This window comes from Psammomys obesus, unplaced genomic scaffold, assembly GCF_907164565.1.
Source record: "Psammomys obesus unplaced genomic scaffold, mPsaObe1.curated_primary_1811, whole genome shotgun sequence".
In the NCBI taxonomy this organism is placed as follows: domain Eukaryota; kingdom Metazoa; phylum Chordata; class Mammalia; order Rodentia; family Muridae; genus Psammomys; species Psammomys obesus.
In genome coordinates, this window is record NW_026596040.1 from 26870636 (window position 1) to 26889865 (window position 19230).

The 19230-nt window shown below is 40.6% G+C and overlaps 1 protein-coding gene across 1 annotated transcript in view; it reads right to left on the reverse strand.

Annotated features, from left to right (window-relative positions):
* Positions 1-19230, reverse strand: part of Ccbe1 (collagen and calcium binding EGF domains 1) — a 254015-nt gene that overhangs the window by 36184 nt on the left and 198601 nt on the right. Inside the window, exon 3 of the mRNA XM_055622989.1 lies at positions 4514-4566. Within this exon, the coding sequence (XP_055478964.1) occupies positions 4514-4566 (53 nt within the window). The remainder of the gene's footprint in view (positions 1-4513; positions 4567-19230) is intronic.

Genomic DNA, 19230 nt, shown 5'->3' on the forward strand with positions numbered 1-19230 from the left:
CTCCCCTATCATTGGACTGGGGGAGGGTATGGGAGGAGAAGAGGGATGGAGGATGGGCATGGGAAGAGAAGAAGGAGGGAGGGTAGGATTGGGAGGGGTTGGGAGAGGGGGCTACAGCTGGGATACAAAGTGAATAAACTGTACTTAATAAAAATAAAATTAAAAAAAGAAAAAAAATGCCACTTGAGGGACAGTGTGTGACTAGGGAAAGTTTTCTGGCTTCTTGCTTTTAGTTTTTCCTACTGTTTGACCAGCCTGTCAGGGTATGATATCCCCTGGAATAAACAGTGTGAGTCTCACCCCAGCTGATGCTCAGTTTGTAACTGCTTAGCTGGAATGAATATGACCAATAATCCTGCTTAAAATAGTCACTTAAAATAGGAGTCACCAAGCATTTTCTGGGAAGGGGCAGACTTTGGGTTTGCAGTCCTCTCTTGCAGCTAGTCAACCTTACCATTACCATGCAAAGAAGCTACAGGTGGTACTTAAGAAAATGGCTAGGTCTGGGTTTCAACAAAACTTCATTTCCAGAGTGAGGTGCCCAGATAGGCTAGATCCATGGGCTGCAGCTCACTGTCCTGGACTTAGAGTCCTAAATGGGAAGCAGCTTGACAACTACATTTTCCATCACCATCAGGGCTTACTCAGAAATTCTAGTCTCTCTCTCTCTCTTTTTTTTCTATCTGTGGGACAGTTAGCTTGGAAGAAAGATTGACTGAGGCACAGTACCCGAATACTTGGTCTGGTGAAAGGCCCCTCAAGAGAATGTTTTGTATTGTGAGTCACTGTCCAATATAGAGTTCTCCATGAACTGATAGTGCTCTCCCTTCGTTAAAGGAGGTTAGTCTTTTTCTATATTAAGCCTTCCCAAGTTGTAGGAGGCTGACCTGCACCTGACTAACTTTTTTCAAACCTGACTGACTTCAAGGTTAATCTCATCCTAGAAATACACAGAAGGGGGCCGTTGCACTAACACAGTGTGCCACGTTTACTGTGTAAACATTCTGTGACCTTGGGGCTGCTGTTTTCTGTGACTTCATGCTCTGCTAGCCTAGCTGCCTCAGCTCCAAGTGGAGCATAACCCCCTCTAAGACAGAGATGAGTGATTACACCAATCTCCTGCTGGGGCACTGGCTTCCTCATGCCCGTGCTCCGGCCAAAGGAAGAGGTCACTGCACCCGTAGACAACTGATTCTAAACACCAAGCGGAAATTGTTCTGTTATTCTACATAAGCTAAGTGTGTATGGAATAAAAGGGGCAACGGTTATCTCAGTGTTGTTAATACTATGACTAGAGACTAAAGGCAACAGAAAACGTCAATTCAGATAGGATCAATATTTTAGATGCTTCAGGAATGAGGATTGGCATCACCTTACCATGTAACGAGAGCTATGAGTAGATGAGGTGAGGGGCTTATTAGGGTAAAAGAAATAGGAATGAAAGGCAGAGGACGGTATGACCATGAAGCCAGTAATGAAAACGAGGTCTATGGTTATCCTGAGTATTTATTTCTTCTCTTGTGAATATCCTTAAGCATCTATGTGTGGCTATCTTTATTCCTCTTCATATTGGGGATCAAAAGATGTGCAAACTTCATATTAAAACATTTAAATACTATTAATTATAACAACATAGTATATGAATTACAGAATATCAAGGGGAAATTTTAGCATTACTTTGTATCCTCATCAGGGAAGTGTTTAGGCTGTTTTTATACAGTATCATTGTGTCACATGTCATGGCCTTGTTATTTGAAAATCAGATATCTAAACACCCAGTCAAATATTTATTCTAAGATGTTTCTGTGGCGACTGTTTTGTTTTTGAAACAGGGTCTTACACTGTTGCCCAGGAATTCGCTTCGTGGCCCAGGCGCCTTGAGGCAATCCTCTTGCCCATGATCTTCATGTCCAGCTCATATTCCATGTATTTTTAGAAGGAGATTAACACTTAAACTCGTCAACTCTGAACAAATCAGATTTCACACCATGTTGAAGGTCAGTCTTGCTCACTGTTGGAAGGCCGACCAATCTTATTGTCTACAGATGCTGCCTGTAACTCACCTTTGGATTTGAACCATAACACGAATGCGGGGACTCTCACTGGACATTTAGGCTTGCATCTCTACATGCTCACGAGTCAATCTTGCAGGGTACAACTTAATTACGGTCAATTTCTGTATGTACTCATATCTGTGCACACACACCACTGATTAGCCCTGTGTCTAATCTGAAGTCCGGTATGTGTACTTTGCTTTCCTTATCTGCTCTCCCTCCCTTTTTGAGTCATGGGCTCTCTTTGTAGTCTAGACTGGCTTGGAACTCACTCGACAGCCCCAGTTTGCCTAGAATTCTTTTTAACATAGAAGATACGTTTTTACTTGTTTTCTAATTATACATCTGCCTATAGGTCTGTATGGGGGATGTACATGTGGATTCAGGTGCCTACAGGGGTCAAAAAGGAATATTAGATCCCTGCAGCAGGAGTTACAGGTGTTTATGGGCCATTTGACATGGCTGCTGGGAACAAAACTCCAGTCCACACCTTTAACCAGTGACTCACTTCTCCAGCCCCATACCTTAACCTCTTGATCCTTCCGCCATTGTCTCCCTAGGGCTGAGCCAACAGGCCGTGTCATCAGGCTTTATTTTTTATTTTTGAGTGACAGAAACCTCTATAATGATATCATTAGAAAAGGAGAAAAATAATCACTTTATTCCCTTAGATTAAGATAAATGAATATTAAACACTTTTCTGGTGAAAAGCAATAGAGCGAAGAGCTAGTAATATACAGCTCTTTTGGGGCTACTTTCCCTGGCAATATGCCATTCTTGGTGTCACTAATCATAGGCGCTGTTGTCTTTAAGATGAGGGAGGCTAGATTTTGGCCAAGCCACTTGAAACTTCAGGACCTAACATTCAAAGAAATGCCAACTATGTAGCATCCATGTGTTTTTAATTAGTTTGAACATAATCTTGATTTAAGATCTTAAGCTGATAGGTCTAAACTTATTTTTTTCTGTCATTGGCCAGGCTGTAATGTAAACGATTCAGCTGGTGACCAGGAAGAGCTGAGGGGTGATGGGCCTTTTCTGACTCACACGGTTGCTCCTCCCACCTGGTTCTCACCCACAGTCTCAACCAGCACAGAGCTCCCCAGCTCAGAGACATTCAAGGGCACGTGGGGAACCATGTGTGGCTCTATCTCCTGAGAGCCTTCCCATGTCTACACTTAGGGTTTAGCAAATTCTTTCACCTTTCTGTAGAACACAACGGTAGCCAGGAGGGAGACAGCTAATACAAGATGATAGAGACATTTTGTTCCAAGAGCTAATACAAAGGCGTTAGCGTGTCTGGGCCCCCATGTCCTCTAGAGCAGCGGCTCTCCACATGTATGTCAGGACCCCTTTGGAGGGTGGAATGCCCCTTTTTCAGGGAATGCCTGAGACCATTGGCAATACCAAATATTTACGTTATGATTAATAATGGTAACAAAAGTTACAGTTATGAAGTATCAGTGGAAACAATTCTAAAGTTGGGCTCACCACAGTATGAGGAATTGTGTTAAAGGGTCGCAGAAGGCAGAGAGCCACTGCTCTGGAGAGACACAGCTTCCAGGGAATTGGTGAAGACAACTATTTCATATGCCTACTCCCTGTCCCCACCCCAGTCCAAGAAAATTAACCCATGGCTCTCGAGACAGTCTTTCATGTCAATGCCTTGTTTGGAATATTTTGCAGCATTCCTCTCCTACCTAAGCCCTGGGCAACCTTCCTTGACTGATGTCCCAGCGCAAGCCTCTCTATCCCGAGCCTGCCTCTGTCCATTGATGCTCTGTGTTGCCTCCCCTGTGAATGTCTCTGTAGTAAGAAAGACTGTGGTACCTGTTAAGTCTTTAACAACTGCAACAGTAAACCACCCATTTTATAAGAATCAGCCCCTGGCTCAAGTACTTTAAATATAGTGATATTCTTTAAACTCTTGTATGACTTGACAGCATACCCTGACCGTGAAAACCAAGACTTGGAAAGTAATTTGCCCAAGGTTCTACTAAGTAGCGCACAAAGCATAATTAAAACCTGGTCATCATTTTCAGTGCGAGCCACCTGCTGTGACTTTGCAAGCAGTATGTGCCCAGGGGATCAGTCTGTGACTGGAACCTTTCCGATAGTAGGGCTGGGCTGTGTATTTGGTTGGCGTTTCTGGAGGTCCTCAAAGGGGCTTCTTTCATGCAGGAGAGCAGGCAGAGAGTTCAGGAAGAGGGCTGTTGCAACTAGAGCAGGTGATGCCAGAAAAGGGTTTGCCGTTTGCTAAGCATGGACCCAAAATATAAGCGTGTCAGGGACTCACACAGATCACACCGCATAGTCTAGTCAATGAAGAAGAGAGTTATGATCACATCCATAGCTAGACACACAGGATGCATCCACAGCTAAGGCACACTGCTCATGCATCCAAGCCTTGTAGACTCCGGGAATTAGTCAAGGAATTAATCATCCGTTCAATTACATACCTTCTGGAATACACTGTCCAAGAACAAATTTATATCCTTTACAGCATTTTTTCCTAAGAGACAAACAGACAAACAAACAAAAAAGCATCTTAGATGTGATGTTAGGTTAAAAATAAAGTTATTCATAGTTACTGCTATTGTATAACATAATGTGTTCAAAAAAGATATAGAGTAGAGGTGGAACATTTTAAATGCAATCTGGGGTTAAAAAGAAAAATATTAAAATCAGATAACTACATCTTCCAAATAATAGATGAGCCCAACCCGCTGGGTCGTATGAAGAACATGAGTTGGAGGACAATATAGTTTCAGTGTATTAAGGGATGACCACAGGCAAGACTGGATGAATCTTGAGCTGTTACCTACCACAGCCCCCTTTTCACGTTACATCTGATCAGGTCAGTTGCCTGTGTGAGAAAAGCATCTATACTCTGAACGAATACAAGATGCAGGGCTGCTAAGAGATGCTTGCACAAGTGTCGCCCCCTCCTCCCCCCGAGGAGACTGTCAGGGACTCCCAGATGTCAGAACAATCACTTTACAGTCGCTGTTTATCTGTAGTTCAAAGACGTAAAGAAAAATACACCTGTAATTAATTTTAAAAAACTCGAAAAGTTTTTAGCAAAGAAAGAAACTTTTACGACTGGAAGTTCTAGAGCTAGCCAGATGGCTCAGTGGGTTAAAGTATTTGCTACACAAGTCTGATGATCTGAGTTCAATTCCTGAATCCCACTGTAGAAGGAGTGAGTTCTGAAAGATGTCCATCGGCCTCTACATGTGTGATATGTTGCGTTCCCTTCCCTCTCTCAAATAATAATAAATGAAAGAAAATTGAAAATTAGAAAAATTGAAATACTGAAACTATAAAACTTATCTAAATCTTAAAAAGAAAACTCACAAAAAATCAGAGTGGAAATATTTGATGGTCAGCTTATGCCACTGTCTTGGTAATTCAGCTTTGAGACACCAGGGATAGCTTGCCAGAAGAAAAGAACAAATGGTATCAACAATGGGAAGTTTCCTGCCATTGAACACCACTTCCCTTGCCAGCCATCTGAATGAGGGCCTGGAATTTTCTGAGTAGCTTATTGACCTATTTTTTATCTGGTAGTAATACCCAAATACTAGGGGAGACCAATCCCCAACTAACCATCATCTCTCCTCACCAAATGAAGCTTCCAGTCCTGGGAATGAATTACATCTAATTTGAGTTTTTGGCCAAAGAAATACCATGGGAACCTCCAAACAACTCAGGTTATTACCAAGGCTATTGACTGCTCTCCACAAACTGGCAGCAGGCAAAACCACATTGCTAAAGACAACACCTACACAGCTCACTGAACAGACAGGTCCAACTGGTACCTTCCTAGAATCTTCACCTTTATTGAGGTTCATGGTACTGAAAGGTCCTCTGCATGCTATCACAGGAGAAAGAGAACTATCAATGCCACACAACCACCATACTACCAGGGAGACCTATTTATAGCATGTGTTGGTAAAAATAATGGCAAAAATCTTGTGGGAATAACCTACCAATATTTGATTTAAGGACCACTCCAAGAGATGGAACACATACCCACTGCTGCTTGTGTGGCCAAGACCAGGAGCCTAGGGGAAAACCTAATACCACTGTTCTGCTAAATAAAGTAACAAAATGACTCCTAACAGCATTCTTCTCTACTCACAGATCCGGGCCTTGTTCAGCCCTCTCAGAGAAGCTTCTTCCAACAGCAGATGGAAACAGGTACAACCACCTACAATCAGACCATGTGTAGAGAGTAAGAGACCTTGAAATGTTCAGTCCTAAATGGGTGTCTCCATCAAATCGTTCCCCTCAGGGTTCAGAGAACCCCGTGAAAGAGGAGGGGGAAGGATGCAGAGACTATGGCAGCAGGCTCATGCCCTCAACCACATGGAGTCCTAGAGTTGAATAGAGAAGTGGACACACATCCCAAAGCTAGCTCCAGTTTATAACTGCTTGTAAGTTAAAAATGAAAAATTAGTTTTCTTTGAAGGAAACAAATCACTCCTTTAAGGGTAGACCCTATGTCCAGCAGGAGGCAGATGACAGAAAACAAACACCATGGAGGTCCTCGTAATGCTGTTAGAGATATATATTTTTTTAACCTTACAGGTATTATCTGTATACTATGGCTTTTGGTTTGGATTGTGTGTGTGAGAGAGAGAAAGGAAGAGAGAGAGAGAGAGAGAAAGAGAGAGAGAGAGAGATTCCTCTGTGCCCCTACATCTATATGCATTTCCTGTGCTTTTTTTCTTTGGCTCATTTTCTTGTTTAGTTGTCTTATCGTTTTCTGATGTTTGGTTTTGATTTATCTTATTTTGCTTTAATTTTTAGATGAATATTTTCTAATGAGAGACAGAAAGGGCATTGACCTGCATGGGAGGGGAGGTGCAGGGAGGAAGTGGGGGAAGTGGGGAAAGGGAGGGGAGGAATGGGAGAGAGGAAATCATAATCAGAATAAATGTATTTAAAAAAACTTATTTTCAATGAAAGAAAAGTAAAGATGATTTGTACAGTCTATAATATTGGTTAAATCAACTCATATGAGTTGCCTGCCAAGTAAATTACTGTTTGTGGGAGAAACTTCAGTAATCTCTTCTAAAAACATAAGATTTACAAAATGTTACTAAGAGCCTACTGTGTAAACTGTGGTAAAACTTACTAAAAGTCATACAAAGTCATATTTGTAAGAGAATCTGAAGTTGGGCTGGGTATAGCACTCTTCTCATCCCCTCCTGCAACATCCCTCAGAGGGAGGCCAGCTGGGGTGGCACCCTCACTTCAGAAGCACACAAGTGAGCTGTTCTTATGAAAACAAACACTGGGCTAGAGGCTGAGTGCCAGCTGCTCTTCCAGAGTTTGATTCCTAGCACCCACATAGCAATTTGCCACCAGGTATAACTCCACTGTCAGGGCATCCAATGCCTTTTTCTGGACTCCAAAGGCACCAAGCATTCACATAATGCATAGAGAAGCATGCAGCCAGCACATGCACGCACACACATACGAAAAGAAGTGGTGTCAGATTTGAGGCAAAAGATAAATATTCGTTCTCCCCACCCACATTTTTTTCTGCCTGTCCCATTCTCCCAACGTAGATGAACTTGACTCCTCCGTCAGCACCCTTTTTAAGAAGGAAACCATCTACCCACTCAGCCAACCAGCAACTTTTTCAACCGACCAGCACCGCACGTGGCTCCTCCTGTCCCAGCCGTGCATGGAGAGCCTGGCACTGTAGGCAGGCATTTCTTTTTTTCCATGGTGAGGTCATGTGATTGTGCTCCTTTCTTGTGGGAGGGACCCCCAGAGGGGTTGAATCCCTACACTGGCTAACACAATACTGATCAATAGGCTTGGGATAGCCCTCTCCCCACTATCTAAGCCATCCCATCGAGGTTAGCAGACTACCCCCATGTTTGAGCAGCATAAAGACCACAGACTCAGGGGTGCTTGAGGACCACTGACTCAAACGGTGATGCTTGCCACGACGAAGTGGAGGTTGTATGAGCGAGGCTTACACTGGTTCTCTTTCATCAAGGGAAGTGGGCTTTACATAAACAGCCAATGGCCACTGTGCCAGAAGTGTTCCACAGTGACAGTTTACAGTCTCAGTACGAATGACATAATCAGACGTAATTTCCCAACATCTCCAACTAAAATATCTCACTCTGAGGGAAGCCCGCCTGGAAAACATTAACAGTGATGACTTGGAGGGTTCACCTTGACATTGCCATGGAACTGAAACCGAGCCTACCTTCCCACAGTTTGGGAAACGGTCCAAGCTGCCCGCAACCACAAGGAATGCCACCTTCATACAGCAATTCATTAAAAACTGTATGGTTATGACCTACTGAGATACCTGTAGCTATTCTTCAGAATGCTGAGAGAGGGAGAGCAGAGCTCTGGCTGTTTTGACACTCAGGTGGTCCACGAGAAGGTTGGATGGAAAGACATATGTTTTTGATACTCAAATATAGCATCAAGTAGGAGGTTTTGTTTTTGTTTTTACTTCTATGTAAGTACGACAGCTTAGGTAAAGTCCATGACATACTCTAAGACGTATGAAAGACCATAATAAATGGTTCCAATCTTTTCTCTCATTCAAGACATACTCAGGCACTGTCCATGTTTTGAGCATTTGAAAGGCTCTGAGCTGTGCAAACAGGTGGGGTTTTTTTTGTTTGTTTGTTTTTGTTTTTGTTTTTTCTGGTTGCATTATTTTTGAGGGAGAGGGTTGGTTTTGTATGTGCATGTGTGGAGACTGACATCAAGTGTTTTCCTAGATTGTTCTCCTTGTTACTTCTATATCTATGCGTTTCCTCGTAGATAGGGTCTTACTGAGCTTGGAGCTCATGGCCTGGGTCAGACAGGCTGGCTAGTGCTCTCCAGGCATCTTCATGTCTCTGCGCTACAGTGCTAGGGTGACAGGTGACATTGTAGTGCACGGCTTCTTCTCGGATAACTTTGTACAAGATGAAATAACAGCCAAAGTGATTTGATATGTTTCTTCAAAAACCCCAGAGAATCTCTGAGTTGCAGCCTAGGGGCATACCACTTAAATACCAGTTTAAATCTAAAAACTAACATGCGCTCGGAGATTTTCTTAATTGCATCATTGTGTCCGGCTCTCTGTTTCAGCAAAGAGGCGCTCAGATGCGAGGCTGCCTCCCGACCTTCCCCAGAGTTCCTGGGAACACATCATTGTTTTACATGTTCAGAACCCACCAACTATAGACTGCCATTTAAAAATAAATGAAATGTTCTCAAGTATAGGAAAATAAACACTGGCTACATACATCATACTATGTCAGAGATTTCTTACAACAGAATTTACATGTAATAAAGTTGAGATAGCCCAAGTGAAATCTTGTCATGTAAGCCAGGTGCTTGTTAGACTGAACGCCAAACACTGCTGTGCAGTTTTTATCTTTAAGAAAAACAAACTATGACGAGGAGCACTCGCAGGGACTCTAGGGAGGCAGCCTTTCTTAATCCACTTCACGTGTCCTAGCCGGGTTTCCAAATGAGGATGCTTCCTCATTCCTTGGCAAGAGGAAGTGGTGATTAGATTATTATTACAGAGCAAGGGCGACATCTGCTAATCAAGAAGGCCTAAGGGTGGTTCCCCTGAGTGTTCCTGGGAGTTAGCACATGCCTAAAATTGTAAATTAAAACTATACAGCTGAGGTCAGGGGTGTTCAGAGTGGTATGTGAGATTGTAGTCAAACTTTGGGGCAGAGTGCAGGGAATCTTATGAAAGAAGGGGGAGATAGAAAGACCTGGAAGGGACAGGAGCTCTACAAAGAGACTAACAGAACAACAACAACAACAAAAAATCTGGGCCCAGGGGTCTTTGTAAAGACCGATATTCCAACCAAGGAACATTCATGGAGATAACCTAGAACCCCTGCACAGATGTGGCCCATGGCATCTCAGCCTCCAAGTCGGTTCCCTAGTAAGGGGAGAAGGGGCTGTCTCTAACATGAGCTCAGTGGCTGTCTTTTTGATCACCTCCCCAGGGGAGGTGATATCAGGCCACAGAGGAAGACAATGCAGCCAGTCCTGATGAGTCCTGATAGGCTAGGGTCAGGGGAGGAGGACCTCCTCTATCAGTGAACTGAGGGAGGGGCACAGGAGGAGATAGAGGAAGGAAGGGCAGGATTGGGAGGGGATGAGAGAGGGGGCTACAGCTGGGATACAAAGTGAATAAGTTATAATAATAAAAAAATAAATAAATAAAAAGAAAAACCTATACAGCCAGAAATATAGCCCATTAATCAGGTGTGTGTGTGAATGTGTATGTCTGTCTCTGTGTGTCTGTGCTTGTGTGTGTGCATGTAATGTATGTGCTTGTGTGTGTATTCATACTTTTGAAAAGGAAAAATAAAATTATAAAATAAAAGATAAGGTGATCAGGCTGTTTGCTGGTCATTATAGTGGTCTAGAATCTTTAGAAAAAAATTATAGAATCAGAGGACTAGAAAGGACCTTGAAGGGTCAAATGAGGCAGTAGACAAATACTTACACCCTTAATACTGCCTGCTCATATACCAGCCACACACTTTTTTTTTTTTTTTAACGGGAGAGCTATGTTTGACAGCACCCTACAGTCATCAGTGTCAGGCTCTGTGAGGGCAGAACTGATTTGAGGTTCAGAAAAATCAGCTTTACAATTCTGGCTTTGTCATTTAGTCAGTTACAGATGTGACTTAGGCCTGCTTCCAACGCTTGCTTGGTTTCAGCTCCCTGTGGATAAACATGGATACATATTATTGGCCCCTAGGGACTGTTGCAGAGATCATCGACAGGATCATGAAGGTACCAGCCCAGGTCTGGTTTTGGGGCAGAATAGTGTTTATGCTCCAGCTTTATCAATACAATAAGCAAACGGCAAAAACAACTTTTCTCAGTTCCTCTCACCTTGAAACTCATCTTTTCTCCTACTTCTTTTTTTGTTGTTGTTGTTAGAAATGGATGTTCTTTCATAAACTATATTCTGATTGTGGTTTCCCCTCCCTCATCTTCTTTCAGGTCCATTCCACTTTCCCATCAAGCCAAATCAATACCTTTTATTTCTCTCTCCCATTAGAACACAAAAGTCAACTATAATAATAATAAATTAATAAAGACAAGCAAAAAAAAAAAGGGAAAAACAGAAAAAATCAGGTGTCAAGGAAAAAGCATAAGAAACACATACAGACGCAGAGACACACACATTCACACACACAGAAAACCCATAAAAACAAAACTGGAAACCATAATATTTCAGCAAAAATCTTTAAAGTAAACAAACAACCAAACAAACAAACCTTCAAAAGTGTCAGGAAGGTTTTTCTGTGCTGGCCATCTATGGCTGGGCATGGGCCTTTCCTTAAATATGAATTGTATAGCCAGTGAGACTCTGTTAGATAAAACTAAAATTTTCCTTTGTGTGTGGCTGTCAGTTGGAGATAGATTCTGGGTTAGGGATTGAGGCTGTGTCCACCTGTCAGCACTGGAACTTCTTCTGATGGAGACCTGTGTGCCAAAGTCTCTGTGAATTCATGTGTGTATCGGCCACGTTCTATCTGGAAGGCCTTATTTTATTGATGTCTTCCACCCCGATTGGTGCTTACAATCTTCCCACCTTCTCTTCCACAGATTTCCCTGAGCCTTGACGAAAGCATTTGATGGAGACACCCAATTAGGACCAAGTGTTCTGATCAGTCTCTTACGCCCTGCACATTATCTGTTGCTGTATTTGTTGCCATCTATTGCAAGAGACAACGTCTCTGATGATGGCTGAGCAGGACACTGATCTCATTACGAGTGTGTCAAATGTCATTAGGAATAACTTTACTGCTATGCTCCTTCAGCAGAACAGTAGTATTTGGTTTTCCCACAGATGCCTGGTCTATTTAGTCTCAGGTTCTTGGCCACACAAGCCAGCACTGGATATGTGTCCCGTCTTATGGAGTGGGCCTTAATGCAAATCACAGAGTTGCTTACTCACACAACTTCTGCATCACCAAGGCCCCAGCGTACCCTGCAAGGCAGGTCAGCATTGTAGATCAAAGAGTTTGTACTGGGTTGATGTTTACCTTTCTCCTGAGGTGGTGTGTAGAGTACCTTCCCACACCATAAACGCTGGTCAGTAAGGGTGAAGGGTCTGGGAAGGCAGCAGCTCAACACCTCTGTGTTCTTCAATACATTGTGTAGGTGTTATCTTCAGCAATAAGGCCTTTCCAGAAGTTCACAGAAAGCAACCAATAGCTTAAGCAACAGCCTGGGTAGGGATTTCCCACAAGGTCCCTTTGGCTAATAATTCAATTAAACGTAACCCATTCCTAGAATTGGAGGTTTCATTTGGTGGCAAGAGATGTCTGTTTGTGGCTTTGTCTTCTACATTATTTGGTTATTCCATTTAGATTTCTTTAATTAAATATATTATGTAGTATAATATATTTTTAACTATTTTTTTAAATTTTTATTTATTACAGTTTATTCACTCTGTATCCCAGCTATAGCCCCTCTCTCATTCCCTCTCAACCTCATCCTCCCTCCCTGTCCTCCTATGCCCCTCCCCTCATCCACTGATAGGGGAGGTCCTCTTCCCCTTCCATCTGACCCTAGCCTATCAGGACTCATCAGGACTGGCTGCATTGTCTTCCTCCATGGACTGATATATCCTTCTCCCCTTACTAGGGAACCCACTTGACACTGAGCTGCCATGGGCTACATCTGTGCAGGGGTTCTAGGTTATCTCCATGAATCGTCCTTGGTTGGAGTATCAGTCTCTTTTGAAAAGATCCCTGTGACCAGATTTTTTGGTTCTGTTGATTTCCTTATGGAGCTCCTGTCCCCTCCAGGTCTTCTTTTTTTTTTTTTAAAAAAAAAAAAAACTTTTATTAATTACACTTTATTCACTTTGTATTCCCCCATCCTCCAGGTCTTTCTATCTTCCCCTTTTTCATAAGATTCCCTGCACTCTGCCCAAAGTTTGGCTATGAATCTCAGCATATGTTTTAATACCCTGCTGGGTAGAGTCTTTCAGAGGCCCTCTGTGGTAGGCTCCTGTCCTGTTCCCTGTTTTCTCCCTCTTCCGACATCTATCCCATTTGCCTTTCTGAATGAGGAATGAGCATCTTACCCAGGGTGTTCCTTCTTGCTTAGCTTCTTTAGGCGTACAGATTTTAGTATGACTCTCCTATATTATATGTCTAAAATCCACTTATAAATGAGCATATTCCACATGTGTCTTTCTGCTTCTGGGATACCTCAACTCGAGATGATCTTTTCTAGTTCCTACTATTTGCGTGCAAATTTCATGATTTCCTTGTTTTTAATTGCTGAGTAGTATTCCGTTGCGTAAATGTACCAATCTAGGTTATTTCCAGGTTCTGGCTATTATGAATAAAGCTGCTACGAACATGGTTGAGGAAATGTCCTTTTTGTATACTTGAGCATATTTTGGATATATGCCTGTATAGCTGGATCTTGAGGTAACACTATTCCTAATTTTCTGAGGAAGCGCCAGATTGATTTCCAAAGTGGTTGTACAAGTTTGCATTCCCACCAGCAATGGAGGAGGGTTCCCCTTTCTCCACATCCTCTCTAGCATTTGTTGTCAGTTGAATTTTTGATCTTAGCCATTCTGATGGGTGTAAAATGAAATCTCAGGGTCATTTTGATTTGCATCTCCCCAATGACTAAGGACACTGAGCATTTCTTTAAGTGTTTCTCTGCCATTAGATATTCCTCTGATAATTCTCTGTTTAGCTGACACTGAACACCTCTAAGTGTTTCTCTCCCATTCAACATTCCTCTATTGAGAATTCTCTGTTTACCTCTGCACCGGATTCTCCAATTGGATTACTTGATTTGTTGCTGTTAACTTCTTGAGTTTTTTTATATATCTGAACATTAGCTCTCTGTCAGATATAGGGTTGGTGAAGATCCTTTCCCAGTCTGTAGGCTGTCATTTTGTTCTGATTACAATGTCCTTTCCTTTACAGAAGCTTTTCAGTTTCATGAGGTCCCATTTATCTTAGAGCCTGTGCTGTTGGTGTTCTGTTCAGAAAGTTGTCTCCTGTGCCAATGAGTTCTAGGCTCTTCCCCACCTTTTTTCTACAGGTTTACTGTGTCTGGTCTTATGTTGAGGTCTTTGGTCCACTTAGACTTTAGTTTTGTGCAGGATGATAATTATGGATCTATTTGCATTTTTCTACATGTAGTTATCCAGTTAGACCAGCACCATTTATTGAAGATGCTATCTTATTTCCATTGTATGGTTTTGGCATCTTCATCAAAAATTAGGTGTGTGGGTTTGTTTCTAGATATTCTATTTGATTCCCCTGATCCATCATTTTGTTTCTATGCCAGTTCCATGCAGTTTTTATTACTGTTGCTCTATAGTACATCTTGAGATCAGGGATGGAGATACCACCAGAAGATCTTTTAATGTAAAGCATCATTTTAGCTCTTCCAGGTTTCTTGTTATTCCATATGAAGTTGAGAATTTTTCTTTCAAGATCTGTAAAGAATTGTGTTGGTAATCTGATTGGAATTGCATTGAATCCGTAGATTGCATTTGGTAAGATGGCCATTTTTACTATGTTAATCCTGCCAAGCCATGAGCATGGGAGATCTTTCCATCTGCTGATATCTTCTTCTATTTCTTTCTTCAGAGACTGGAATTTTTTTTTTTTTCATACAAGTCTTTGACTTGCTTGGTTAGAGTTACACTAAGGTCCTTCATAACTTTTGTGGCTACTGTGAAGGATGTAGGTTCCGTGATTTCTTTCTCAGCCCCTTTGTCTTTTGTATACAGGAGGGCTGCTGATTGTTTTTGAGTTAATCTTGTATCCAGCCACTTTGCTGAAGATGTAGGAGTTCCCTGGTAGAATTTTTGGGATCACTCATGTATACTATCGTATCATCTGCAAATAGTGATACTTTGACTTCTTCCTTTCCAAACGGAATCCCCTTGATCTCCTTTAATTGTCCTATTGCTCTAGCAAGGACTTCAAGAACTATGTTGAAGAGATATGGGGAGAAGTCCCTGATTTCAGTGGGATTGATTTAAGTTTCTCTCCATTTAGTTTGATGTCCTTTTAAGTTCTGCGAAGAATTGTGTCATAATTTTGATGAGGATTGATTTGGATGCATATTGGTTTTGGTAGGTCCACCATTTTTTCTATATAATCCTGCTGATGTATGCATGGAGGACCCTTCCATCTTCTGATATAATTTTCAGTTTCCTTCTTCAGTGCCTTTAAGTTTGTATCATACAAGTCTTTCACTTGTTTGGTTAGAGTTAACCCATGGTATGTATGAATGTGTGTGTGTGTGTGTGTGTGTGTGTGTGTGTGTGTGTTATGTGAAAGGTACTGTTTCCATGACTTCTCACTCCATTTGTTATTTGCTTACTGCTTTTTTTGTGTTACTGTTGTAACCTTCTACTTTGCTGAAAGTGTTTCTCATCTGTAGAAGCTTCCCGGTGGAGTTTTCAGGGTCAGTTTTGTATATGATCATACCACCTGTAAGTTAAGATATAGTGACTTCTCCCTCCTTTTTTGTATTCCTTTGATCTCCTCAGTTGTTTATTGCTTTACCTAAGACTCAAGTACTGTATTGAATAGGTATGGAGGGAGTGGCCAACCTTTTCTTGTTCCTGATTCTATTGGAATTGCTTTGAGCTTCTCTCCATTTAAATTGATCTTGGCTCTTGGGCTTGCTGTAAACCACCTATATCATCCCTGTGTCCCTGCTTTCACCAGGGCTTTTATCATGAGGGAGTGTTGGACTTTTTTCAAAGGCCTTTTCTGCATCTAATGAGATGTTTGTGTGGTTTTCTCTTTCAGTCTGATTATATGTTTGATTACCTTTATAGACTTACATATGTTGAGTCATCACTGCATTTCTGGGATGAAGCCTATTTGATCATAATGGATGGTCTTCTTGATGTATTCTTGGATTCAGTCTGCAATTATTTTATTGAGAGTAATTTCATTCATCTTAATAAGGAAAATTTCAATTGCTCTGTAATATTCTTTTTTGTTCAGTCTTTATGTGATTAAAGCATTAGGGTAATTGTGGCCTCACAAGAAAAACTGGCAACCTTTCTTCATTTTGTATTTTCTAAAATAACGAACAGAGTATTGACATTAACTCTTCTTTGAATGTCTGGGATGATTTTGCACTGAATCCTACTGGCACTGGGCTTTATTTTTCTTTTTTCTTTCTTTTCCTTGATTTCTTTTTTTGCTCCCATTCTTTTGGGGTTAGTAGACTTTTAATTACTGCTTCTGTTTCAGTAGGGGTTATAAATCTGTTTAAACTCTTATGTGATCTTGATTCAATCTTGTATGTGGTATATATCAAGAAATTGACCCACTTCTTTTAGGTTTTCCAATTTGGTGGGATACAGGATTTTAAAGTATGTTCTTATGATTCTCTGAATTTCCTTACTGTCTGTGCTGTTATGTCCCCTTTTCATCTCTAATTTTGATCTTCTGTCTGCCTTTTATTTAATTTGGCTTAGGGTTTATTGATCTTATTGATTTTCTCAAAGAACCAACTCTTTGTTTCATTGATTCTTTGTATTTTTTGTTTTTATTTTAATTTTTTCAGCTTGGAGTTTATTTCTATCTCCTCATTATGTGTGTCATCTCTTCTTTTTGGTTCTAGAATTTTCAGGGGTGCCATGAAATTACTAAAATGAGCTCTATTTTTTCAAAAAAATTGTTAATGTAGGCACTATGATCTTACCTCTTAGAATTGCCTTAGTTGTGTCTCATAAGTTTGGGTGTGTTGTGTTTTCATTTTAATTTAGTCCTAGAAAGATTTTAAATTTTCTTGACCCACTTTTTATTTATTTTCAGTCTCCATGAGTTTGTAATCTTTCTGTTGTTGTTGATATTCAGCTTTAATCCATGGTAGTCAGTTAGGATGCAACAGGTTATTTCAATTTTCTTGTATTTATTGAGACTTGCTTGTGTCCAAGTATGCACTTAATTTTGGAAAAAGTTTCATAGGGTGCTGAGAAGATGATATATTCTTTTGTGTTTGGGTAAAATGTTCTGTAAATATCTGCTAGGTCCATTTGATTTATACCATTTAGCTAGAGAATTTCTCTGTTTAGTTTTTGACTGGATGAACTGTCTATTGGCAAGAATTGGGTATTGAAATCTTCCACCATCACAGTGTGACGGTCAATGTGTGATTTACACTGGTAGTGTTTCTTTTATTAACATGTGTGCCCTTGTGTTTGGTGTATAGATATTTAGATTTGTAATATCCACTTGGTGAAATTTTTCTTTGAGTACATAGTCTTCTTCCCAATCTCTTCTGAATAGTTTTGGTTTTAAGTCTTTTTTTTTCCTGTCACACATTAAAATGGCTATAATAAGTTACTTCTTCTGTCCATTTTCTTGAAATATCTTTTTCCATTCTTTCCCCCTGAGATGACGTCTATCCTTGATGTTAAGGTGAGTTTCTTGAGTGCAGCATGAGAATGGATCCTATTTTAAAACCCAATCTGTTAGTCTGTGCTTTTTAAATAGGGAAATTTAGATGATTAATGTTTAGAGTTATCACCGAGCAGGGCTTGTTGATTCTAATTAGTTGTTGTTCTGGTGTGAGTTCTCCCCACCTGCTTTGATTTGCTGGTTTGGTATTATTTATTGCTTATGTTTTCTTGGGTGTGGTTAACTTCTTCAGATTTAAGTTTTTCCTCTAGTGCCATTTGTAGGGCAGGATTTTTAAGTACATACTGCTTAAATTTGGGGATATCATGAATATTTTGGTTATTGTGATTGATAGTTTTACTGTGTGTAATAGTTGGAACTTGTACCTGTTGTCTGTTGAGAGTTTGTAGAACATCTGTCTAGGTTCTTCTGGCTGTTAAAATTTCCAATGAAAATCAGGGGTCATTCTTATAGATCTACCTTTATATATTATTTGGCCTTTTTTTTTCCTTCTAGTTTTTAATATTATTTCTTTGTATTGTCTTTTTAGTGCTTTGATTATTATGTGTTGGGGGGAATTTCTTTTCTGGTCCAATCTATTTGGTATTCTGTATATTACTAGGCATCTCCTTTATTAGGTTAGGGAAATTTTCTTCTATGGTTTTGTTGAAAATATATTATGTGGCTTTGACCTGGGTTTCTTCTCCTTTCTCTATTCCTATTATTCTAAGATTTGTTCTTTCCATAGTGTCCCATATATTTTGGATGCTTTGTGCCTGAAATTTTTTTTTAATCTCACATTTTCTTTGACTGAGATATCCATTTCTTCTACCTTGTCTTCAATGCCTGAGAATCTCTCCTTCATGTCTTTTATTCTGCTGGTGAGGATTGCCCTCGAGGTTCTTGTTTGAGTTCCTAAATTTTTTATTTCCAGTTTTACTTTAGTCTGAGTTTTCTTTATTGATTCTATTTTCACTTTCATGTCTTGAACTGCTTTCTTCATTTCATTCCACTGTGTGCTTTTAAGGTCCTTGAACATAGTCATGATAGTTATTTTGCAGTCCTCATCTTGTGCTTCTACTATATTGCATTTCTCAGGGCATACAGTAGTAGGATTTACAGGTTCTGGTGGAGATATATTGTCCTAAATGTTATTATTTGTGTTCTTTATGGTGTCCAGTCATCTTGATTTGGGATGACTGTAGTTCTGGGTGTCGATGTTTAGGTCTTGACTCTGTTGGGTTGGACTTTTGTTCCTTGCTTTCTGTTGACCTCTCTGGGTCTTAGGAGAGTGTGGTTGGTGTGGATTTTCTGTTAGGTAACATTTCTGAGTCCCTGTCCTTGGTGTTTTTAGGTATTGGGTTTAGGTATTGGGTATTGGATGGGATAGAGAGGGGCAGTGCTAGGAGAATCTATAGGAAGGAGGAGAGTTGAGTCTTCCATGAGGTTTTGTTTTTTTGTTTGTTTGTTTTGTTTTTTTCCCCCTTTTTGGAGTCTTCAGGTAATGAAGTCAGAAGACAGGCCCTTGCTGGCAGTCTGCTATAGTGTAGATGAAATTGGGTAATTGGTGTTGTTGAAAATATATGGTATTGGGTTAAATATTGTTTATTATTAGTCCTATAATTATTATAGCAGTACTATTTAACCAGCTATCATAATCAATAAGACGTAGACACCTGTTAGAGTTTATAATTGCCTTATAACACCTTGGACTGGGTAAATAATTCTGCCTATGTTATCTCAACAAC